The 25,905-nt window shown below is 40.5% G+C and overlaps 1 protein-coding gene across 1 annotated transcript in view; it reads left to right on the top strand.

The window, feature by feature from the left end:
* cox10 (cytochrome c oxidase assembly factor heme A:farnesyltransferase COX10) overlaps positions 1–22,376 on the top strand; it is a 33,709-nt gene extending 11,333 nt beyond the window's left edge. Inside the window, exons 5-7 of the mRNA XM_086304184.1 lie at positions 14,734–14,804; positions 18,591–18,823; positions 21,331–22,376. Coding sequence (XP_086160310.1) covers positions 14,734–14,804; positions 18,591–18,823; positions 21,331–21,764 — 738 coding nt within the window. The 3' untranslated portion in view covers positions 21,765–22,376. The remainder of the gene's footprint in view (positions 1–14,733; positions 14,805–18,590; positions 18,824–21,330) is intronic.
* The last annotated feature ends 3,529 nt before the right edge of the window (positions 22,377–25,905 follow it).

Below are 25,905 nucleotides of genomic sequence, written 5' to 3'. Positions count from 1 at the left end.
TATACAATAGTTACTGCAGTTGTAGCTTCATTGTATTTATTGTATGGGCTGAATGTTCATTTATTGTCTGTCAAATGATTTAGTTTGTAACATTTTGTTGACTGCTTTTACTAAGGTAGAGGTCAAATGCATTGAGGCTTTTGCTAAGTGTGCATTTTAACAAGAGTGGAAAGACACCCCCCGCAGATAAACCACAGCTGCCATTCGTAAGATCTTGTTTTCCACCAGTGCATTTAAGACAAAAGAGAAAGCTGATCTTTGACATACATACTTTTTGGCTTTTCCTTTCGACGGTCCCCTCCAAGCTGTTAATTCAGCCCGAGAGAAAGAATGAAAATTCCTTTTTAATTGCCTAGCAAGATGGGACCAAAAGGACTAGATGGGTATCTCTCTGTTAGCGCTGGATTAAAATGAATATTTAACTAGACAGCCCTGTTTAATAGTTAATTTCTTTAAAGCCTTTTGTCTTTGTCAACTGTGGGGTGCCAGTCCATTTCAAACTGTACAAATGGATCTCTTGTAGCCTCAGATGGGAAACAGATGCTATCCTCTGATAAAGTCACGAAGGCTAAATCCATCTATTATATGCCCCAGAGATAATGAACGAGATCAGGCACCAGCATATACTGCTGCCAGGCTAAGTATTTGTTAAGCTTAGATACAAGGATTGATAAAATTCTAGTGTCTAATGTCCACGGTTTGTTTGTGAGTTTGTTCCTTTCTTTTAGAAGAATTTGCCAGCGTTGCAGATCCAACAGTACCTTTATTCAAAAGCTTAACTTGACTGCGTTGTGTGCGTGTGGCCAAGAAGTTGTCTGTGTTATTACAAAAGCCTAATATACTCCGTGTTTCTCATTTTAAAGTTACATTTAGCCTGAAGCTTTAAAAATGTAAGTTATTTATGATGTGGCTGTTACATTTTCTGTTCTTCTTGTGTATCTTTCATCTGCTGTAGAGAGAATTAATTGGTAAGTAGGCAAACCAAACTTAATGAAGTAAATGAACTGTAGGAAAGGTTCATTTATAAGGGCTTTGGCAGGCAACAGCCTTACTCTAATGAAGCACTTGTGGGGTGTTAATCTTAGGTGCTTTTCTATTGATGTGAATCCCTAAAAAACTACATTTTTGAGTCAGTTGAAAGCTGCCTCATTAAAGGAGATCAGTGCAAGAGTGAATTTAAAGAAGTACTGAAGGCAGCTAAAGAAATCTCTTTGTTGGTATCAGGTTTCTTCAAGTTGTCTGTTTTGTTTTGTTTTCATGCTTGAATCAAATACGACTTAATTCAGTATTAAAAACCAAAACTTTACATTTATCTGGTTGACAGACCGGTGAGTTTACACATTGGTCAGGCATTTTTCATCCATCCTTAAACAATTCACAAGTCAATAGTTAATTTTATGTCATTTTATGGGCACTTTTCCATTTTCACAAGAATTTCTCTGCCCAGAGTATTGATCAAATTTTAGTTAAATGACTTCTTAGTGGGTTTAATTCTCATGAGTTTCTACATCACAGTTAAACTTCAGAGTAAAACTTACAAACATACACTGATATATAATGTATTTCACTTCTTCACTTCTTCTTGTGAACAACCTATGAAAGAAAAAGATTCTTAGCAGACGCGACAACAAGTGTGATCTGGCCTTTTGTCCAGATCACACTTGGGTGATGCACAAACACTCACGTCTGAAGAGCTTTCAGTGCCACAGCCTGTTAGTTTAAACACACGTCTCCACAATAGTTGACTTCACTCCACGGGATAACTGATGGGCAGGTGGAGCACCTCCTCTCCACCTTCCTGATTATCCTTTAGTTTTGAACAAAACACTGTGATTATGGGCTTCAATGACCAACATGGCAAGATGCCGACACAGACAGACCCACACGCAAACACACACCTCAACACCGTCTGGCACCAATGAGCCTTTTTCCACTCCTCACGCACACACACATACTTTTGGATTCATTTAGCAGTGACAGACCTAACACGAGAGTAAATATTTTTAACACCAACTGTAACACTCCATCTGTTGTGTTTAATTTCTCAGTTGCTATTAATGCTTGCAGTTGAGAGAGGGTTTTTTTTTTTTTTTTGCAGATCGTAGTATCTGTGGTATCTGAAAAGAAGAAACTAAAAGAAGCCCTTGAGATCTGTTTATTGTGTCGGTGCTACTACAGATAGTGTCATGTGCATTCATAAAAATCAAAAACCACACCTGATTTGTAGAGGTCTCATATGTCTGCTATACGAGACCATTCCTCTGTTTCACCACACTGAAATAGATTGAAGACAGTCCTGGCGGGCTCCTCATTTTTAGAAATGACCCTCTCTGCATTGCTGAACATTTGCAAGTTGGAGGCCAGAGAGTTGCATGCCTATTTATTGAATGTAATGTCACTCGGAGACAACTATCCCCAGCCCAAGTGTTTTTTGTTAAGCTGAGCTCAAAATTACCCATTCTGGCATGAACCAAGTGAAAGTATCATGACAGAAAAAGCAATGGCTTTGCAATGATGTGGAACGTCTTTTGTGAGGCTAATGTTAGTCAGATGAGAACATACTGTGTGGTGATATGTACTGCAGCACTTTCAAAACTGTGACAGAGAAGTGAATAATAAATTTGATGGAATGACCTGCTGTTTTCAGTTGGGTTTTTGTTCTTCTTTCTTTTCCTTACTGTGTTTAGTTGCTGGAGGGATAATTGAACATGTGGATATAAAGACAACTCCAAAGCTCACTGATATTTATGCTCTTTATATTAATATGTTACAGGCTTTTGGTCTTATTTAGACATAAGGCAGAGAAATAATTCTTTAAAAAACTGCTTTGTGCATGATTGTTTTTGGTTTTACAGCTAAGAAAAAAAGAATTGTTGTTTTGGAAGGCTAATTAAAGTAAGGAGTCTGGGAAATGCATATTTAGAGTATCTGTTTTCTTAATACATCACATTTATGTATTTGTGTGTTCTATTTTTTCACCTTTAAATGCAAGTTTTCCCTCTCTATTTGAACGTAACTTAGCCAAAGGCAAGTAGGAACACTCTTTGTAATGCTGAGATCCATGGATAATTAACAAAAGCAGCCCTGTTTATGGCGTGCCCGTGAGCCAACACTGCATGCTAATTTGATTCAAACCGAGAAGCTTTTGGGGCAAGGGCATCGTTGCTGGAAAACAAAATGGTTCCCAACATGCACCAAGATTTTCCCCTATGCTTATGGTGTTGTCTTACATTCTCCAGCTTTTTTGCATTTTTCTCTAAATGCGATGAAGAGTGCAATTTTTTTCCTTTTTAAATGCCACAAGGAGGGTTCAATTTCCAGCCATTTTCACAAAGAGACATTTATTATATTTAATCTTAAGATAAACGAAGCTGTGCCATGCAGATTGACACCGAAAGATAGCCAAGTCATCTCAGACAGGGTCTACAAAACCCTGAGTTGAGCCACGTTGGACCGTTTCCTATACAGCTGTTGCTCTGCTTCTCACTGTCGGCAAAGAAACTATTGCATCTATTGGAGAAAAGTCCTCAGAGATCATTTTGCTTTGCTGTTGCATAGTGCACTCTGTCTGCTAAGCATTATGAAGACGTCGCATTATTATCAGGAACCCCAGATATAGATTAGCTGTCTTTTATTACTATTCTGTAGTTTGAATAATTGTTTTGTGTGCTTTCAGCTCCTGCACATATTTGAAATTTAAAAAGGTCTCATGCCCGGTCTACAATGACTGTTATTCTGGCCATATTCACCCAAAGTCTTCAGTACTTCATTATGTAATCACAAAGGATAAACTGAACAGCTGAAAAATGCCACAGCTGATATTTTGCATATAAAAAGGTTGTTTTATGTGATTGTGGTTGCCCTTTTAGTTTTGCTCATAATGGTCTCATTTAAAAGCAGAAATATCCTCCAGGTCTACTTTGTCATTACAGTTATTACCATGCTAAAACTTAACAAAATATGGGGCAAGAAACAAAAGAGAAAAAGATCTGATAATTAGGAAATCCTTTGAGTACATAAACTTCATTAGCGCTTGTGTATACTTTTAAATCCATGGATATTGACAATGTTATACAATCACTTACCACTTCTTGCTTACTTACTGCTGGGATGGAGCTACTTTTGCCTTGAAACTGTCTTAATTTTAGCACAGACCCAACAAGGTGCAGCAAACTTTCTCCAGAGAATTGTGTTCCTATTGATATGATGGCATCCCGCAGTTGCTACAGATGTTTTGGATGCACAGATCTCCTGTTCCACTGCATCCCAAAGTTCGATTGAGATCTGGTGGCTCTGGGGGTCATTTGAGTACAGTGAACTCGTCATGTTCAAGAAACCAGTTTGACATGATTTGAGCTTGGTGCATTATCCTGCTGGAGACTGTTATTCCAGTACGTATGCTGTGATCGTAAAGGGATGGACGCGATCAGTAACAATACTATGGTGTTTAAATGCTACTCAGCTGGTACTAAGGAGCTTAAAGCGTTTAAGGAAAATATCCCACATGCCATTAAACCTCCAACACCAGCCTGAACCATTGATAAAAGCTAGATGGGTCCATGCTTTCATGTTGTTTACATCAAATTCTCACCCTGACGTCTGAATGTCACCGCAGAAGTCATCAGACCAGGCAGTGCTTTCCTATTTTTCAGTTCTGGTAAGCCGTGCAAATCGTGGCCTCAATTTCCTGTTCTTCGCTGGCAGGGGTGGTGCCTGCTGTGGTCTTCTGCTGCTGTAGCCGATCTGCTCCAAGGAAACAAGTGGTTGTTTGAGTGTCTGTTGCCTTCCTATCAGCTTGAAACAGTTTGGCCAATCTCCTCTGAGCTCTGGCATCCACAATGCATTTTCACGTTTTTACTGACAATGGTCTGCACACCTTGAGCGTGTTTGCGAGGGACAAAATGCTCCGTTTGACCTTCATACGGTTGTCTAAACTATGTCTACATGACTAAATACATTAAGTTGGTTAGATGTTTGCATTAACAAGCAGTTGAAGTGGCTTTTTTTGGGCATGTATCTAGTGCCACGCAGCAAATGCTACGATTTATGTGGGTGGTAGCACTGCAAGGGCAGACACAAGACTTAGTAAGTCTGTCATGCTTGTGCTCGGATATGACATTTTAGAGACGCGTCAGTTCACCTCTTTATCCTCCACCCGTCATTCCTCTCACCCGAGGAAGCTATTATTCTGTGTTGGGTGTGTGATAGTTAAAAGGATCTTTGGGCATTTGATGACACGGCAGCCTAGCAGACTCTGTCATGTAGTAACTGCTGATTACTGCTTACAATACAGTTCAAAGTGTGCGTCCCTGGGTGTATACGTACATATTTGCTCAGGCTTTGACGTCTCCATTCATTTCTTTCAACACCTTATATGAGGTAACACTTTTTGTTTTCCCCTCACCTGGGAATCACAAAGGGATGGTGAAATCAAACTTGCTTTTTTATCATCTCTACACTATAATATCACTTGATTGCGTGTTGCTGTACATCGCAATAACCATTTTCTCTCTTTCTAGTCTCGCCCGTAAGCATCACTTTTTCATCCCACAAACAAAACTGGTGTAATCGCTCAATGTAGCCCCCATAACATAACTCTGCTTTGAAGGGGCTTCTGTAATTAAGGCTTTGTTGTCATAGACGTTCCCCTAAATTAATGCTCATGGCGGTTTGTGTTATAAGAGAGCTCACTTGATTGTTCAGATTTAATTCAGCAAAGAGTCTATCTGTGTCTGATTATGCGTGCCTACATGCTTCCAAAGCAAAAGATGTGAATGCATAAAAAAGGGCTTTTAACTGTAAAGGCTGCACCATTAATATAACCTTGTAGCGACTCATTCAAGCAGAAGGACGTAGCAGCTGCTGTGTTCCCATTCATTTTACACCCACTCAACTGTAATGAGTTTCAGAATGATAGACATCTAAAAAAGTACCCTTAGGTGGTTATACCCTATATGTGTGTGTGCATTACATGCAAAATGTATCAGATCCAGTGAATTAAACATTTAACATCTATAGGCTGGAATTGGTACTAATGATACCCGGTAATAGGGGTAATAATTGCTTACCATGAGACAGGGTGAGTAGGGGAAATATGGGTCTGATTTTCACCAGCATACAATCATAATGGCACTTTTTTAAATGTGTCATTGGGATTTTATTAATACTATTATTCAACATTATGGTTTTAATGATAGGTATTGACTTACAGTTTTTAACTTAACCATTGGTTTAGTGGCCCAGGGCTAGTAAAAAAGGAATACTTGGCAAATTGATTGGCCATCTGCTGGCCCTCAGATAGTGATGGAGTTTCCATTTATCAGTTCACCTTTGAAGTAAGTTAACCTTGAATAGCAAGTAATTTTGAGAGACAGTGTTTTTACATTAAAGTATCACTAAAATACTTCAATATACCACCCATGGTTTAAATGAGAAGATTAGCAAGTGTTTTAGCTGATCCCATTCATGCCTCAGTTGTTTCACACAATGATCGCAGAACTAATTTAACAAGTAGCTTAACTAAGTTAGTCTGTAGATGAACTATATGGTCATTGAGATAGCTTGGAGCAGAGTTGGAAAAAAAGGTGTTTATGTTGAACACAGCTTAATTTATTATCCATACTCTGTGCTCTTTAATGCTATTGTGTTTTTTTTTTTCAAATTCAAATCAATTGTTGAGTCAGGCACAGTAGTTTCATATCTGGCCTTTTACTGTATGACAGATTTTTTGGGAAAAAAACAGCATTTAAATTAGTTTAAAAGACTAAAATTGAATGCTGATGAGCAGATATACTGTCTGTTTGGTTAACCAGCTTTGTAGTTGTTGCAGCCAAGTGTTTATGCAGCATTCATTCTAGGGTTTCTTTATATTGTGTACCAGTTGACATGTTGAACCCCCTTTCCTAGTAAAAATTAAAGCCTGTAAATTGACATTTGCTGATAATTCGATGACAGTTAGACAATTAGACACATTTTTGCAGTCATGATTTTAACTTCTCCTTGAGAACCTGTGCTAGGGCTCATAGACTCTACAAGTTGTGTTGTGCCACATCCTGACAGGAAGAATATTTGTTGCTTTCACAGGACAGATAGTTGACAGCTCACTTCTAACCCATCAAGATGCTAACTGGTTGCTTTTCCACTTGAGAGGATAGTGAGGGAGATGAGGAGGCACAGATAGAGAGACACAGTGAGAAGGGATGGGTCTCGGGGGTAAAGCTCTGGCAGTGGAGGAGGACAGACTCTGACAGGAACTTTGTTACCCTGTTTACACGCTCTCCTCCTATTTGCTCCAGCAAACAAGATTGTCACTCACGGATAAATAATTTAGTCCCGCTGCTTCTTGCCACTGTTTACTGTCAGATCCCTTGCATTGCGTGTATCTGCATATGTTCTGCCTCCAAATACACATAGTTCAGCTTTTTCCTATTGTGTTTCCTGTCGCTTTAGAAATGTCAAACTGAAAAGGGGGGGCTGCCAGATGTTATCTAAGACTGACAACCACAACTTTTTGTGGTTTATAAGCACGTATGTAGCAGTTGAGTTATGCTAAACATATTGACGCTGGTATGGCTAACTAGGTATAGCTGTCAACCTATACGCTGTAAGGTGAATGTAGAGGCCTGGGTTCCAGCCCGGCCCTGTCTTTCCCCTGCTCTTCCTCTCACCTTTCTTGTCCTCTTTCCAAAGTTCTATTCCAACAAAGATAAAAAGAAATGTATAAAAGACTAAAAATATATATATACATCCTGCCTTTTCTTCACAAATGTGACCAGTTTTAAGTTTTTCTTTAAAACCCTTATCATCTTCCACCCACAGTGCTATGGGTAAATAGGGAAGTACGGCTGTAAATAAAGGTCTATACCCAGCCTTGTCTTCTTCTCGTCCTCATTTTGATTTGAAAGGCTTGTTGAATGAGCCTGTCTAGAGATGAAGAATGGATTTTACCACAGGTCACTGCCACAAATACAAATCTATCAGAGGTGGTGATGGCTTCTGTCATGTTTTAGAGAAGAGCGAGGGCTTTCATATGTGTCCGTTCCCTATTCTATTTTCCTAGCATGTATTTCTTCCAGATCGAGCCGTATCTGAGCCATATTGAAGCAGGCACGCACACACACACACACGAACACCCATTCACACTCATTCCAGTCTTCCTGTGGTCAGACACAGCTGCGGACGAAAAATCTAAACACTCACATTCTCTCAAACATACACATGGTCATGCACATGTCTCTTTTTCAACTGCACCCAAACTGTTGAGAGGCTTTCAAACTGCATGTCATGTCAGTCACACCCTCACAGTTACTTCCAAATGCACACTGATGGCGGAAAGGACTGTTTATTTCTTTTTAAACAAGAAACCCCCCCCCCCCCCCCCCCCACACACACACACACACACACACACACACACACACACACACACAGCCCAGTTCTATGAATTCAGCTTTCACTATTTTATTTTCCCACACTTTGTGAGACTGAATAGAAAGCAGTCAAGTGTGCCCAAAGTTAATGGTAATCAGAAACTGGACTGAAATACCCTCATTAGTAAGAATGTTAACTTATCAAGCTGAGACTAGCGATATGGCTGGCCAGCTTTCCAAAGGCATTCCCCTTGTTTGCATAGGTGTGTGTACTGTAGAGTGAAAGTAAGGATCTCACCCAGCGTGGTCAATATCTAGTTCTGTGAGAAATTATACCGACCCCTTCCTACTTTTCTACTTGGAAAACTACTGGGAAATTCATCAAAGGATAGAGCCGTAAGTCCAAGTTTAAGGATTTTACATTGTATAATATTTTAATGATCTGAACGTATCACTAAAATCGCAAGTTTACTGATCTTGGGTGCTATGCACTCTTTCTGAAATCTGTTTGTGAGAGTGGATGCTTTAATCCCAAAGGTTTTCTCCTCTTCAACGTCTCCCCGCAAGAGTCAGTCTTGTAATCTGAGCCCTCCTTCACACTAGGAGGCACTGTGGCCTAGTCATAATACAGTGTAAAAGATGAAAATATTGATAGTTTATGACACGCAGGGAAAGTAAGATGAACTATGGCATCACTTCTAAACCCATATTCCCACAATGCTGGGTCCTAGCAGCTTAAACCGGTCTCCTGCGCACAACAGAAATGGATAACTCATTCATCTTTAGTTGTGCAGCAAAAACTTTCCTTCTGGAGGCAAAGCAGCAGCTGTCAAACCCTCCTTTGATCAAATGAATTAGAAGAAAAACATGTATGAAAAATCCCCTGCATTTCCTTTCTTTCTTTCTTTTTGTTAAAGTTGCAGCACTCCATCCTTCTTCATGCTCCAGGCACTGAGTACAGCATGCCTCTGCCCTGCAGTAAGATTTCCCAGATCCTGCCCATATCTTCACAGGCAACGGGACTGATTATCGGCAGGGCAGAGGTAATGCAGCTCTGCCCGGCATTAATTGGCTGATTAACATGGGGACAGTTTAGCGCTTCACTGTCCCACACTCGGCCCATTAATCAAGAGGGATGCTGTGCCAGCTGAACCGCTGCCAACAGCTCCACACAGACCACTATAAAGAGAGCTGGAAGAGGTGTGGGTTCAGCACACAGCTGAAAGGGAGACGTGATCCACGCTTTGGCCAGACAGAGTACTGCAGTCTTTAAAGTTGTGCGTGGGAAGAGACTACGCTATACAGCAGCACTGAGTGCGGCTGGATTTCAGAAAGCTAAGAATTATGGGATGTTTCATTTCAGGTAGTTGCATGCTGTTAGAAGGCTAAAGCTAATAGTCTAATTCTGAACACATACGTGTAACGAGGGAAAGCAATCAGAGCTTTTTGTTTTTAATCAGACAAGCTCGTCTAGCGCCATTGATCACATGAAGAGCCTCAGACACATCTGCCAGCTGTTCATATGCAGCATTCCAGACTCCGGAAGACATTTTTATCTTTCCCTTTCACTGCAGATAGTGTGATCTAAATACTGCTATATACAGAAATGGAGTAAGGGAGATGCCCTAAGGTGACGCAAATATTAAAAGTGCTGCGCTTCTCAAGCAGTTTTTTTTTTTTTTTTTTTTTTTTTTAGCATTAAAGAAAATCCTGCATCTACATTTTCTGGAAACAAATCTTTTCTCTAGCTGAACATGTGTAGCTGAATTCATATTAGGACAGTTGTCTCTTGTGGTGTGTCTCCTTTGCCACCTCGGGCTGTGGCTCAGGAAGTAGAGCAGGTTATCTACTAATCGGAAGGTTGGTGGTTTGATATTTGGCTGATGCAGTCTGCATGCATAAAGTATCCTTGGGCAAGACACTGAACTCCAAGTATGAATGTGTGTGAATGTTGGAAAGAAAGCGCTTAGATAGAAGTGCTTGTGTGAATGGTGAATGGCATGTTGTATAAAGCACTTGGAGTGCTCAAGTAGAGTAGAAAAGTGCTATATAGAGGAATCATTTCATTTACCTTTTTTTTCCAACCACTTATAAACCACCAACAACCCATCTGTATCGAGGCTTTGCTGTCCTCACAGACATTCACAAAAGGCTCATCTTTGCAGTACTAATAAGTACTTTGGCAGTGTATAACAGGTTTTTCAGGGAAGCAGTGTAAAATTAGAGCATTACTCAAATAGTTCCAAGCCACTTTATTTGCCTCTCAGTTGCATTTTTTGTGACAGCACAGCTCATTCGCTAGAAGTGGAAACCCCTTGAAATAACCTTGATCTTCCATACCATTGTTTAGTGTTGTGACTAGTCAGGTCGCATGCCCTGTCTGCTTTTTTTCTTTTCTTTCATTTGACTTCCAAACATCACGAACTTCTGCCAGAAACATTGAATTGACTTCTGAGGAAAGCTTAATCTATGTAAATCTTTGGCTGCTTGTTTGTCAAGTGGCTGATCAGAGACAGTTCACAGTTGGTGCTGAAAGGGCTTTTAAAAGCTCTGATGCTTTTCTCTTTCTTTTTTTTTTAAAAGTAGACTTGGCTCGCATGCAGCAGAGCACCACCCACCCCTGTGGATGTTTGACTCTGCTATTCAACTGCAGTGCGCAAACAGGTGACAGTCTTGACAAGTGATGACTTGCGATTGTTGGGCTTACCCGTGCACCTGGGTTTTTTTCGCCAGAACAAGAGAGGGAGACGCTGTTGATGGCCAGCTGATGTTTCTGTGAGCCAAAGCCATACAGCTGCTTAGTTGTGTCTTTTCGCCCTGTGTCTGTGTTTAGGCACACTTTTGCCTCCTGAGTAAACAGAGTGTACTTACTGTAGCACTCCTCTCTTAACCATCGCTGCACTTCCTATTGTTGTTTTTGCTTTCAGATCAGAGATGTGTAAGCGGTCAGTTAACATCTAAATTTGTCTTCTGTTGTTCATTCTTCTTAATTGTTTTACAGGCCAACTTCATGAAAGGATTTTTTTTTGCACATTTTGTTAAAATATGGCCTTAAATTATGCTGCCTGAGTGTTTAAATTACAGTCATCAAACAGATACACTTCTGCACAAGAATAGGAAATGCCTCCCCCAAGCCTGTTATCAATTGAGCCCTGGTGGTTGGCGGTGGATCACGTTCTGTCTTTGATAGCTCAAAGGATCTGGCAGCTGAACACCCCCTCTCCTTTGCCTTTTTTCTCTTTGGTCTCTCCTGCTCTCCATCCTCATCGTCTGGCAGATAATTGTCCCTACAGTTAGGGGTTTTGTGTGTGCGTGTGCGTTCATAATTGAAAGCAGCACTCATGTCCATAGCTTCCGGTCCTACACCAGTCTTTTATTGTATATCCCTAAGCTGATCCATAGGGTTGGAAATGTTGTCAGTTTAGTCATTTCTTTAGCTGGAGCTAAAGATGCAGTTTGTTTGTTGCAGCTACGCAGATTATTATAAATGGCCTATTTTCCTACACTGTTCAGCATTGTCAGGAAATGAATGATGAGTGAACAGTGGCGCTCTTAAAATAAACAGAAACCATCCGTTTCAATTAGACGTCATAGTGTATCAGTGAGTGATGTGAGCAGAGCTGCATGAGGTTAAAAACAAACAAAAAAATCCCCCAAAAACTCAAAGATCTGTTTATATCTTCTTCTGAGGCTTTGTCCACATGCATCACAGCTCAAAATGTACTTTATGCATTAGCATATTGCTCATACCAAAAATAAAAAGAGGCTGTCAAAGTCCTTTCCAAACCTTGTCACAACAATCAACACTCTTCTTTTCACTTTTTTTTTTTTTTTTTAATCTGGGGGGCATACATTTTTATTCAAAGCAGGGTATTTTTATATATCTCGCCACTAAACACATTTTTATTTTTAAATATAAACCCTACTCTGGTCTTAAAGTGGAGTTTGAAACGGTTTCTAAATGCTATAACCGTCATCCACAGTCAGTTAATTACACAATCAAGGTCTCGGTGTAGTTGAAGACCTGTCAACAATTACAAATCATTACAAACTCGGGACCTACCTGTAGCAGCACACGCGCACACACACAAAACACAACTGGCCCAGTTATTTTAATGCCACCACTGTAACACATGGCGATGTTGGGCGGAAATAATGACATGGGTTGTGAAGGCCGCTAATGCGAACCAGATGAGGCAATTCGACTTAAAAGGCAGAGAGGGAGGAACACGAGCAGGACTGGACAAACTGTGAAATGACAACACGGCTCACGGAACAGGATCGGCCGCGTGACATTTACGTATCAGTCTCTGCAAATGCGCACGACAGCATGATCCAAGCAACGGGAGAGAGATAATTTACTTCACTTCATATGTACAGTACAGGTGTGTTGTTACGCCTGTGGCTGAACAAAAGACAGTCCTGTTGTGCACAGAATTTGTGCTTTTTTTTCTTTTTTTTAAACCAAGTGGGATGATGTTATTGGAAACTAAGTGGGTCCTTTTTATGTGAGCAGTGTTGCAGTGAGCTTGGCCCTGGGCCTGCCTGAGGCCAGCTTCAGTCCTGTTATGTTCTAGCCTGGCCGCAAAGTGCATTTCTCTCTCATGCGGCCCCTGACCTGACGCATTTCCTGACCCAGGAAATAGAATTAACACCTTGGCCTGGGCCTTCGGGTCCTACAGCAGCATACGCAGCTGTGCCATAGCCTAGTACAGTCCAAAACCAAGCAGACCAGTAAAGCTGAAACAAAGATGGAAAACAGAAGACAGAAGTTTTCTTTTGAGTGCATGAAGATGGATTATTATTAATTATAGGCTCAGTTTCCCAGACATGGATTAAGCATAGTCCAAGTCCCTTTTTTTGAGTTTCAGACTAGGCCTAATCCAAGTGTAAGAAACTTGTTCTTGACTGTTAAACGTTTTTATTGGACAGTTTTATTGCATTGCAATTTTAGCAGTAACTGCATCCAAATAAGGAGCTAAACTTTACCCTCAGTTCCAGTTTTGTTCTTTTATCTTGAGATGGGATGTAAAATTGTGACTAAAGAATAGCTGTATCATGTGCAAACAGGCGAAATTAAGTACTTGTATTATATTGTACTATTTGACATGTGTGTAGCATTTCGCAGCCCTCATCTGAATGGCTTAGTGTGCCTCCCAACACCAAACATAGTGCAAACTGATGTAAGGGGACCACAAAGATGTTTGATCTTTCCATCAGTGTTTTTTACTCCAAATTACAGTCGTCTATTATGAGAGATCTTCTGTATCAGAGATTGATGGTGTGGCCCACTCCCTAATGATATTAGAAAAGAAAATCTATATGATACCAATGGTGGCACATTCCTCCAATGTTTTTTATGATATGATTTTAATGACTGCAGTAAATTTGGTAACTGGGGTTTAAGATGAGAAAAGTGGATTATCTGTTTATTAGATATTTTATGTGAAACATATATCAGGAGAGATGGACGTCGATATTCCATAGTTCACATGCTTTATCTGCTTTTTTCGTTAGTCAGATGCTTTATCAGACAAGAAACACACACGTATGTTCATTTTCTCACTTGCACACAGATACGCGCACACACAGATTAGCCAGTTCCTGCATTTAAGCACCCCATATGTTTGCGTTTTAGTCACACATTGCCAATCTCATGGGAGCACTTTGAAGCTTACTCCTCCAGAGCAGATCATAAAACGGGAGTATAAGTAGTTTTTCACATAGTTGTGTCCCAGAACACTCCCACCACTACCACCTCCCACCCAACAGCTAGCTCACTGCCTCCACCTTCCACCTCCAGTCCATTTACTCTTAAAATGCAGTGTGAGCTTTCGATTCAGAGAGTTGCTATGACCGTACATAAAGCGGGTCCCATCATATCGGTTCTGTTCCTATGCTGCAGTAGAAAGGCTGACATTGGCAGTAACAGTGAAAGTCTCCCATGTTTGCTCTATGAGGCACACTATATTATGTACATTTCTGTGAAAGCTTAACCAGTATGGGGTTTAGGCTTTTTTTTTCTCTCCTTTTTGCATCTGCATAATGTTTGAATTAAAAAACAAATAAAAACATGTTTGTCTGGGTCTCAGCCCAACCTTTGCATCTCAACAATATATTGAAAACTCATTTTAATTTGACAAACTGCATCTTTTGAATTGCAGTGTAGAAAGTGTGCAAGAATTTACCTTAAACATTTTGCAAAAGTTCTCATTTCATAGACTGATAAATATTCTCCGCTGCATGCCGTACAGAAGATAATGTCTCACAGGACAGCTCCTCCTTGTTTCTTCTTGTCTGGTGTCTTGTATCTGGAACTTGACTGTCACTTTCCTGCACTAACCCACTTGTTCTTCTGTCTCCACAGTACTTCGAGGTGCCCTTTGACTCCAACATGAACAGAACAAAGAACCGTCCGCTCGTCAGAGGACAGATCAGGTAATATTTTCCTTCCTGCATATTAAACACTGTATGATTGATTTGGTATAGAACTACCATCGGTACGTTTTATCCTTTTAGAAAGACTGTAAAACAAATTGCCAGAGAATGCACATGAGGAGTGAAGTGCACCAGCTTCACCACGAGTTTGGGTTGAGTTTAGTGCAGCGACACTGTGTGACAGCTGCTCAGCCACCCTGACTAACTCTTGTACATCTCACTGGGTGAAAGACAAAGTGTGTTACTGTTTTCTTGCTCACTGACCTGATCCTTACCTTGTGCCTTAGCTGGATACTTTTCCTGGGGTGAAACGTGATCTAGCAGCTTGTGATGTCAGAGCCTCTGCGCACTTGCAGGCGATATGATGATTACTGCTTAAATAAAACAGTAGCACATATTAATTTACACCTTTCAGTTCCAGCTTTCCTTTTTGAGTTATTGTGGTGTTGAACCAGAGCAATAGCTGTTATGTAGAGAGACCTTAGCTGCCAGGAAGAGAAATGCATGCCAGCACTGATGAGCCTCTGCTCTCCACCTGTCAGGTGTAATTTGAACTTGTCAGCAGGTTGGAAAGGAGGGTGATGAGGTTGAGATGAGGTGTAGGTTACCTAACCACCCTCACTGTGCTACCTCTGCTCTTTAGATATCAGATAACCTCTGTTTTGGTGCTCAGTGAACTATGTGGATTGCCACGCTCCTACAAATCTTACTCAGTGACTGGATATGCTGGTCTCTGCTTGCCCCTTTTGAAAGACTAGCACCTTTAAGCAGCAGGCAAACACATGGATTTTCACTGATGCATAAACCCAAACAGACTACAGGTCTTCTTCAACCATTATCATTGCCAGGAAATTGCCTCATTTGCCGTTCATTCTTACAGGATGAACAGCTCCCCAAGAAATAAAGCAACCTGTTGATGTGCAGCTCTCTAAATATAGACTGAATGTCCACACGATCTTTTTTTTTTTTGTTTAACTAAAGATTCTGTTAGTACCATGACTGGTTCTTCACCCACACCACAGCTATCTCATCCCAGTTTAAGGAATTCTCCATTGACATGCTGTTTAAAAGTGTACTGGTGCTGCTGAGGTGGTTATTGGAAGTGCTCTCCCTCTGTCTAAACACAGCCTCTCTTCTCTGGCTTTTAGCCTTCGTTTGACAAGAGGAGGTGTACGTCTGTCTCTGAGATTCACAAAATAGCTGCATCTCTTGCTCATTGTTTCTAGCACGTCTCCCTTCTCCTCATTCACACATACAATCTCGTGTGGAGACAGAGAGCAGATTGCAGGCCGGACTGTCCTGTCAAACAAGCCATCAGGAAGCCACATTTTACACATCTCTGTGTTGCCTTTAGGAAAGCGCTTTGTATGAGTTAAATTGTGTTACCCAGCTTTGTTTGTCCTTACTGCAAAACCTGCTCCGCCTAGTGTGATGTCAGTGTTGGATGTAGTTTGTTGTGTTACATCAGGACAATACTAGTATATCATCTTTCCCACCTTTTTTTTTTCTTTTTGGAAATGTGAATGACAGTCACCCTCTCTTAGTTGTGGTCTTGTCAAATTTGAGGCTTCCAGATGTGGTGAGGCAGTAGATCATTTTGAGTATCTCTAAGGAGAGCAATTCAGATTGCAACTGTTACAACCAGAGTTGGTTACAGTGTGGAAATCAGCACATACTTAAGTCAGAGTGGGATTTCAGAGTTTCAAAGTTCAAAGTTTTAATGGATCTGAGACTACTTATTTATTTATTTATTTATTTATTTAGGACAGTGCATGTTAATGAACATAAATGTAAAAAAAAATTACATGAATGCAAAGATACCAGATTATAGCCAAGGGCTAATTTCCATCTGTTGTCCTTAAGCATAAAAAATAGACATAATAATTCATAAAAATTCATCATTCATTCATAATAAAAACTCCATCACCAAACTTACACATACACACCATTCTGTTCCCAAATAAAACATTAAAACTATACAACTCATACATGATCACACACTTGATTTGTCCATAACCAGTTTTTAACCTTTGCCTTAAACAAATTGAGTGTAGAGCATTCTCTAATGGGTTGAGGAAGACTGTTCCACAGATGGCCTCCCTTAACAGAGAGGACGTTCTGCCCAAATGCTGTCCGTCTGTGGGGTATAAACAAGTCTCCTCGGATTGAAGCTCGAGTGGTCCTGTCTGAGCTTTCTTTATGCCTAATGAACTGCTTTAGTGGTGGTGGAGCAAGGGAGTGTAAGACTTTATATATTAAACACACTCTTTTAAGTTTCACTAAGTTATTGAAGTTCAGTAATTTATGTTTTTTTAACACATGACAGTGGTGGTGGGAAGTCTGTTTTTTGTCAAGTATTTTTAAACTTCTTTTATAAATGTTTTCAATAGTTTTAAGTGTTGTTGGACAAGCAAGTGACCAGGACGTCAAACAATACTTACTAGCTTTTATAAAGCCATCAATGCATCTCAGTTTTACCAACAGATTTTATCAAACAACTATTTCAGTAACGTGAACTAAACTTTGAGTAATTTAATCATATTTACAGAACAGTATACAGTATTACATTTATTTAAATGCTAGTAAAATGCAAGGTAACTGAAGCGTAGTCACCCTCAGTGCTTTTTCAACTAAATATTCAGTTTTTGTGTGTAAATTTCAACAAAACGAGTAAGAAAAACAGGTTTTGAATGTTTTCTTGAGATTTTTGTGGCAGATTTCATGTCAGTGGATCAGTAGGCTGTTTTTAGTAATATGTGAGTGGTGTTGAGTCTTAGAAGGTTCCATAAATCTGTATTCAGTTTCCAGTTTTACACCAGTCCCTCAAGCCGCTTTATTTCTGGTCAGGCTTGAATAGAGAAGGTTTGCTTTCCACAGTTTACTTTGCGCTCTCTGACCGTTTGAGTGCTTCACAGATTACAGGGCTTTAAGTAGATTCATCTTGTTTCTTCAACCTTATGGGTGTTTTACATTTGGATCCATGACCTTGATTGTGGTCTAACCAAAAGGAAACCTGTTGGGCTTTCTGTATTGACATTAAGAGCCTGACGTTATGACTGCGGCTGTGTCGAGCTGTAAGCAAAGGACACTAAACCCACCTCAGGCCATGTGACGCACTCCCTTCCCTGACCCCCACTGAGCCAGCCCAGAGCCAGGCTGTCAGCTGCCCAAAGCCAGCCTGCACGGCCCCATCTCAGCCCACATAAAAAAGACATAACACCACTAATCACATTAATGCTCCAATCCCCCTGTATGGCCACACCACCAAAATAAAAGCCCCGTTTGCTTTCTGAAGAAAAAGGCCTGCGTTTGGTCAAGATTTTAATCTCCTCCCTCTTTAATTTATGAAGCATTTACTGGTGAATTTGAACCAGACGTTGCCATCGCTGCTTTCAGTTAAAGATGAGGGGTGAAGGAAGAGGAGGAGGAAGCCTTCATCCAGCTAAAAGCCTGAGCCACAGTGGTTTCCTTCAGCTAGTTTTGATCTCTGGTGCGTGCACATGCTCTTCATCTTGCGGCGCTACTTTTATCCCTGACAAACTCTTATCAGATGAGTGTCCTCCATGCCTCCCGTTTTGAGACTCAGCCATGCTCGGCTGCTGACTGCTGGCCCCCACGGGTCTGCGTGTGTCTGTACTGAACATTTGAAGCTATTATTGTCTTATCTGGTGTCTGTTAGAAAGACCTAGGAAACATTATCAGCACACTGTTCCCATGCTTTCACCTGAGCTTTGTATAGTCGATATAGCTGACTCCCTCTCTGTTTGTCTCCCTTCCTTATATCAGCCCCCTCCACGCAGTGTCCTTTGCTCTGGCCTGTGGAGTGCCAGGAGTCGCTCTGCTCACGCTGGCAGTAAACCCCTTGACAGGCTTCCTGGGCGCCCTCAACATCTTTCTCTACACCTGTTGCTACACACCGCTCAAGAGACTCAGCATCACCAACACGTGGGTGGGTGCCGTTGTGGGGGCGATACCTCCTGTGATGGGCTGGACTGCGGCCACAGGTTGTCTGGAGCCAGGTATGAATGTAGCATTGTACTGTTCTGAGCTTCTTACATATTTACCCTTCTTAAATAACACCCATATTATCATTTTTAAGGTGCTGTTATTACAACCTTTCCCATAGGTGTTCAGTTGGGGTGAAATCTGGAGACTCCAGAAGAAGCCCAGAAAATATGATTCACATAGTTGTAATATTCAAAATTACACTGTTATGTCCCCGAATGAAGGGACGCGTTGCAAGCCTGGTAGAGACCACTCCTCTCTGCAGATATTTCATCACGTATTGATTTGTCGTCCGACATGCTCTAACAGCATAAGCGAGTCTTCTGATCCCGTCACTTAGTCGAGGTCAAAGGTCGCATCTATATTTTTGATACTAGTGTAGACATTTTAAAGTTAGTTGTAGGAAAACCTGCAGCTTGAATAGATTTATCAAACACAGATGCCAAATATCTGCTGCACACACAGCTCTTCAAATGTGATTTCGATTTACTGCAGATCTCTGCTCTATATCATTGTAAATCAAATATGTTCTGGTTTTAGACAGCTGAACAGGATGGAACAAGTCATTTGAAAACATCTCAAGTATAATGCCCCCCCCCCCCCCCCATTATGGGACATTTGATATAACTAAATAATTAATCGAGGAATTATTAAAAGATTAATTGCAGGCTTACTGCACAATGAAACCCATACTGCGCCTCAGTATTACTGTCATAACGTCACTGTTCACTTTTCACTCGTGCCAAACTGTGATGCGATACAAACCCAGCATGTTATTCCAAACTAAAGGCGCGTGCTGTTTCGTGTCTTCAGCCAGTCTGTAGGAAAAAAGGCTGCATATACAGTACACAGACATGGCTTCCCGGACTGCCGTCTTCTAAGTTTTTTAGTCGTGACAAAATTATAGCTTCACTTACATCCATTTAAACCAGAATGCCCCAAAACAACAGATTTGAGCTTCTGAAATATAGCTTTTTGCTAGTTTTCCTTCATAATACTAATAACATTACATGAACTACATAAATCTTGATGAAAATAATTATTTGTTGCAGTAGGTAATTTGATCATGTGGCTGTGCTCTTGTGCTAACTTATTTTAGTGTGAGACCGGGCCTGATTTTAAAGCACATAAAGCTCGATTTACATAATGCCCAGGGCCCCTGTAGCATTATTAGTGCTTTTGTTCGTGTGGAGTTTAAATGCAAAGTGTCAAATGAATTCGGTATTAAATGAAGATGTTGGAAAGATGGAACCCGAGCAGGTTATTCAGCATGTTTGGTGACACATCAAGTGTTCGGTTATGACATCTTTGTGAGATGTGGTGTTATGTTGCTGCTCTGTTGTCTTAGAAATGTTCGTCTTCACATTTGTTCTACTTATTGGGGTTTTTCTGTCTTTTTACTTTTAGTTTGAAGTAATTCATCATGAAGTAATAAATAGGCCAGAGTTATTTAAGGGGTTACGTGACCTCTCAAAGTAAAGTGCACTCATTTCCGTTCATAGTCATACCAAAGGTGTGTTGCTCTCTTTTATCATGGGACTTAACCTCATAGAGAGAATTTGTATTGTACTGTGTTTTGTGCTGAGAAAGCACAAAGACCCACAGGTCTGTTTTTTTATGTTTTTATTTTTATTTTTTTAAACACTTGTGCAGGATGTAAAATACAAGCCACTGCCGCTAAAACAAAGTCTTGTGGCGAGGGAATTAGATCAAGTATTTTCCCTTCCTGTCAGTTTGTTCACTTCTTCTTCTGGTTTGACTCACTAATTATGACAAAATGGAATAATACTTATGAGAAAAGCTGCCTCTAAGCAGAAAAAGAAACCACTTTTGTTCTCTTTTATTAACCGTTAGCTTCGTTTCTGTTTTAGACGTAGGCCTGAATGTTTGTTTTCTTGTAAATGAGAATTGTATTTATTTATTTATATATTTTAAGCAAAAGCCATTAAAAAATAATACAGTACTGGTTTGGACCCATTTTTGCTTTTAGGCCTTTAGACATGCTCAGCAATAATACTAAGGTAGGCCATAGCATTTAAACTATTCTCACTTAGTAGTAAAGGGGTTCAAAGTGTGCCAAGCAAATATCCCCACACCATGACACCACCACCACCACCAGTCTAGCTGAAATAAGGGCGGATTTATGCTTTCATTCCAAATTGTGACCCAATCATCTAAATGTCACAACAGTAATTGGGACTCATCAGACCAGGCAACATTTTCCGGTCTTCTGATGTCCAGTTTTGATGAGCCCGTTTGAACTGTAGTCTCAGTTTCCGGTTCTTAGCTGACAGGAGTAGCACCCGGTGTTTTGGAAGTACATTTAGGTGTACCTAATAAAGTGCATGGAAGTACTGTCTCTTATTGCTTTTTTAAGATTAAAAATAGGTGGTTTTATTTTACACCTTGACCACAATTGAGTAATCTGAGTGTGAATTAAATAAGCACCGCATCAGTTAAACATTCATGTCTCTCTCACCCCCCCCCCCCCCCCCCCCCCCCCCCCCATCACTCCGTCTAGGTGCTTTGTTGCTGGGTGGTTTCCTGTACAGCTGGCAGTTTCCCCACTTCAACGCCCTCAGCTGGAACTTGAGGGAAGACTACTCCCGTGGTGGCTATCGAATGATGTCCGTCACCCACCCTGCCATGTGCAAGCGGGTGGCCCTACGGCACAGCCTCGGTCTGATCGGTCTGTCAACTTTAGCGCCCGTGCTGGATGTCACCACCTGGACCTTCCCCGTCATCTCCTTACCCATCAACCTGTACATCAGCTACCTGGCCTTCCGGTTCTACCACAAGGGAGACCGCAGCAGCGCCCGAAAGCTGTTCTTTTGCAGCCTCTGGCACCTGCCCATGCTGCTGCTGCTGGCACTCACTTGTAAAAAGTATAGCAGTAATCAGGAGGGCGCCGCTCTACCTCGGGCCTTTTTACCCCTCACATTTCCAGCCAGCTAATTTCATAGATAACCCATGACATCAAAGACAGCTGTGGGACCCTCATTTTAACCACAATACTCCTTTAGTGTCTTACTTCAGTTGGATGGGAATGTGATCGGTGCTGACTTCATATCAGGACATGAGCTGGAAGCGGTAGCTGAATTACAGAAAACACACTGAATTATTACATCAGGTTGTAATCATTTGAATGTGTGTGTACTTTATATATATATTCTGTATTTATTTATAACGGGGCCCACTAGTTGATCTCTCTTTTACATGACTGATGTTGACATACTGTAGAGTATAAATTGTACAAATGCAAAAATCAAATCATCAAACGAAATGTTTTATTTTCAGTCAGTGTGTATAAAAACAGGACGAATCAAAGTTTATCCGGCAGCTGCAGCATAGCAGTTATGTCGATTTTTGCTCGACTTTCACTTGATCCCTGATACTTGACGGTTAATAGGCCTTGTTGCGTTTTGCTTTTACACTGATGGGTCTCGATTCGTTAACACGATGCTTTAATTCCACATGGTTTGCCTGCACCAAAACAAAGGGAAGACTTTCACCCCTGTAAGGAACAAGGGCAAATGCTCTCTGACAATAAATACGCCATGATCGTGATTCTGTCTTTTGTGTCATCATTTACTGTGTGTTAATAACTGTGCATGCAGTTGGTTTCTCTATACATATTTAAAGAACACACACGAACTGCTAGCACACCTCGTTAGGTGTTGCTGCCTGCATGATGTATGGATTTAGGTTTCAATTAAAGCCTTAGTGGGTATGCTCACTTTCAGAACAAATCGCCATCCCTCCAATGAGCTCCATTTAGCAGACCACCTCTGCACCTGTCAGTCAGCATGTGCTCCCCTTCCGCCTTTTACCCCTAGTTTTGGTATTTGGTTACATTTCCATCACCGCAGTCGGTGAAACAAGTGCCCCCTTCCTCTCGCTGCCATCCTCCTGCCATAAAAGGGGGCTGTAGGATTTAGCCGTGGCCGAGAGACCTGAAACGGCTCGACATCCTCGTAAAGCGCCTGACCGGATACAGAGTTTCATATCAGAGGGCTGAAGGAGAGCGATTGAGCCAGCTGCTACAGTTGGGGTGGGGTGAGGGGGCACACAACCTGTGTGGAGATTGAATGTCTTTACCAAACCTCACGGCTCAAAGTGATGGCCTGTTGTGGTTTACACGTGTTCATATAGAGATCGAGTGGTGAACCTCGCCTTGTACCATCAGGCAAGATAGTTGAAGTCTTATTGCTTTTTGTGTTATTATGTCCAGCCGTTGCTCCGAGTATAGAACAGTTTTTGAGTTTCTCTTCAGATTTAAGGTAAAAGGAAAAGAAAAATGTTTTGTTTAAATCATAGTAATTACCACTGAAAATCTAGGGAAAGTTCATTCTCAGGAGGAAATGTATAGAAGCTATTTAAAATCGCAGAAAATTAAAATAAACCTACTAGCTAGATTTTAAAAGAACTTTATTGGTTTCTCAGCAAAATTATATATGTGCCCGACTCTTTTTTTTTTTCATTCCTGTGTGTCACCTTAAATATAATTTCAAATATTTGATTGTATCCAATAATGTAAGTTCTGTAGGGTTTAATTGCTGTAGCTTTAATGGAGGGTGGTTTTAAGGAGATTTTATTGTGGTAAAACTTACAGTAGACATAAAAAAAGAAAAGACTGTTCAAAGCAGGAGAATTAAGATGTCTAAAGCGAAGCTAGAGCAGCTCTTTAAGTATTTGATTTCCAAGGACACCACAAGCTTCTGTTAGTAATAATACTTTACATAAAAGCTGACTCCTATATTACATAATAGAGTACATAAAAGCTGACTCCTATGTTACGGGGCATTTTAAACTTTAGATTTATCACATTTACTCAAATGTAGAATGAAGAAAAACTTCAAAAAGGCTGTGTCTATTATTATTTTATAAGTCAACAATATTTTATGAGTACTCTTCTCCCTTATTTCACTCCTCTCCATGCATAAAAACATGGAGGTCTCTCTTCTTCCCCATTGCTGATATCAGCCATTAAATCATTCATGTGATTTGCCAGTTCAGCGCGAGTGGGAGCTTTCATGCCAGAGTCAACAAAGTGAAGAGCGAAATATGCATCTGTAAACAGGGGAGACTCCCTGAGCAGCAATCTGCAGTCCAGCCCGGTGCAGAAAGCTTTCATATCCAGACTGAGACTCGGATCAGAGGAGGAGGGAAACGCTGTGCAACAGCTCGGATTCCAGGACTCTTCATACTCTTCAAGCGCAGAAATCTCAGGATGAAGGATGACCTCTGGCCTCTTTTCAAAGGTTGGTTGTTACAAAACAGAATCCAAATAGCTGCATTAATCCTAAAGAAATATTTAGAGTGAAACTATACATCCAGCGCAGTAAAACTACATCCAAAAAGTCCCCGCAGGAATATGCTATTAGAGTAAAAAGTGACTCTGATGCCATGGGGAGAAAATATTCAGTAGGCTACGATAAACTCGCCGTGGAGCATCAACACAAGCAACAGGTCCTTTTACTGCAATGCCATATTTTTTTCCACCAGGAAAATTACTCATATTTATATATTTAAAAAAATAGATCTGCTCTTAGAAATGCTCTGTTTGTGCGTCACGTTGCGGGCTCGGGATGATTATATTATCTTCAGTTCTTATTACAATTCAGGCCGTTGTTGCGACGTGGCTTTGACTCTTGCAGTCAAAACTTTAGGGGGGAAATGAATCGTGCTTGTTCGTGTGTAATAACACGCATGAAAAAGAAGGCTGCACAAATCATTAAAAAAACCCCACAATAGTTTATCAGTGGGTTGGCTGTTTCATAAAAGGGGCTAAAATACCGCGAGGTTTAAATCATCGATCTGTTTTGAGTCATCTCCAATCGAAAAGCACTCGGTGTCCCTGTTCTCCTCTCTTTTTCTCTAAAATGAAAATTTAATGCATGTTTCCGATACTCGATGCGTTTTATTTTCTGAGTTTGCTGAGCTTTGGAAGTTCTCAGATAAAAAAACAAAATCATAATAAAAAATAAATAAATAAAATAAAAAGCATGCCTTGGTTTGGAAGATGGCTGAACTATGACCAAAAAACCTCTCCAAACAAACTATATTTTAAAAGTTTGCCTACATTAATGCGAGGGATACTTTTTTTCAAGAATAAATTAATAAAGACACCTTCATGGCATACTTTCTTTAAAAGTAAAATAAATAAATAAACACACGAAAAAAAGATTAATAAATGCAGATTAAAATCGTGATTTTCTGCTTCTCAAGCTTTTGTCAGAAGCAGGATATTAGAATAACAAAGCCCGGGAGAGCACTCATGTTGGATTATCGAAGTATTGTTTCCTGCTTTGCATCGTTAATTAACGTGCTGAGTACTGAAAAAACTGCAAAACTAAGTTGGAGAACTAAGCAAAGTTATTGTAATGCGCGAAAAAAAATCCAATTAAGACACACGTTTAATACAAAGGAAATATACCTGGGAGTTATAGGCTAACTATTATTATTATTATTATTATTATTATTATTATTATTATTATTATTATTGTTGTTGTTGTTGTTGTTGTTGTTGTTGTTGTTGTTGTTGTTATTATTTAGTATGTCATTGTTAATAGGTTCTATTGCTCTTTATGGGGGGGGAGGATTGAAATTTTTGATAATATGTACAAAATATCAACTAAATAATGAAGTAACGCTTCCTGTTTCCAGTTCTAACCGCCAGCACTGTGCCCTCCTCATTTCTTCGCATTCACTCACAGTCTGTGTCATTCAAATTATGTGGTTTGTGAACTGAGATTATTTTTGCACTGTTTATGTAGCCTATAGACATTTTTTCACCACCATTTTTTCATATTTCTGACAACATTAGCTTTGGAATTCGTAGTTGAAAAAAAAACCATTTTGAAAATAGATGGGGGAAAAAACTGTGTGAACGATGAGTGAAACATTTAAAACTTCAGCTAATTGAACTCTTTGCCCGGTGTGAAAGTTTTCCAAACTCTCAGCAGAGTCCCGCACACACGCCTCATTTCCATACCCAGGATCCCACGGCCGGACTCGCCCATGCTCCCACCTGATTGGCCCGCTTGTATCAACATAAGCCTTGCATATTTATCTCCCTCGCGGCTATTGGCCGTTG

The sequence above is a fragment of the Aulonocara sp. 'chitande type north' Nkhata Bay genome, linkage group LG8 (genome assembly GCF_057382095.1).
Source record: "Aulonocara sp. 'chitande type north' Nkhata Bay isolate Kocher_YH1m ecotype deep benthic linkage group LG8, A_spYH_male_GT1.1, whole genome shotgun sequence".
Classification (NCBI taxonomy): Eukaryota; Metazoa; Chordata; class Actinopteri; order Cichliformes; family Cichlidae; genus Aulonocara; species Aulonocara sp. 'chitande type north' Nkhata Bay.
This window is presented reverse-complemented; position numbering and strand designations above follow the sequence as displayed.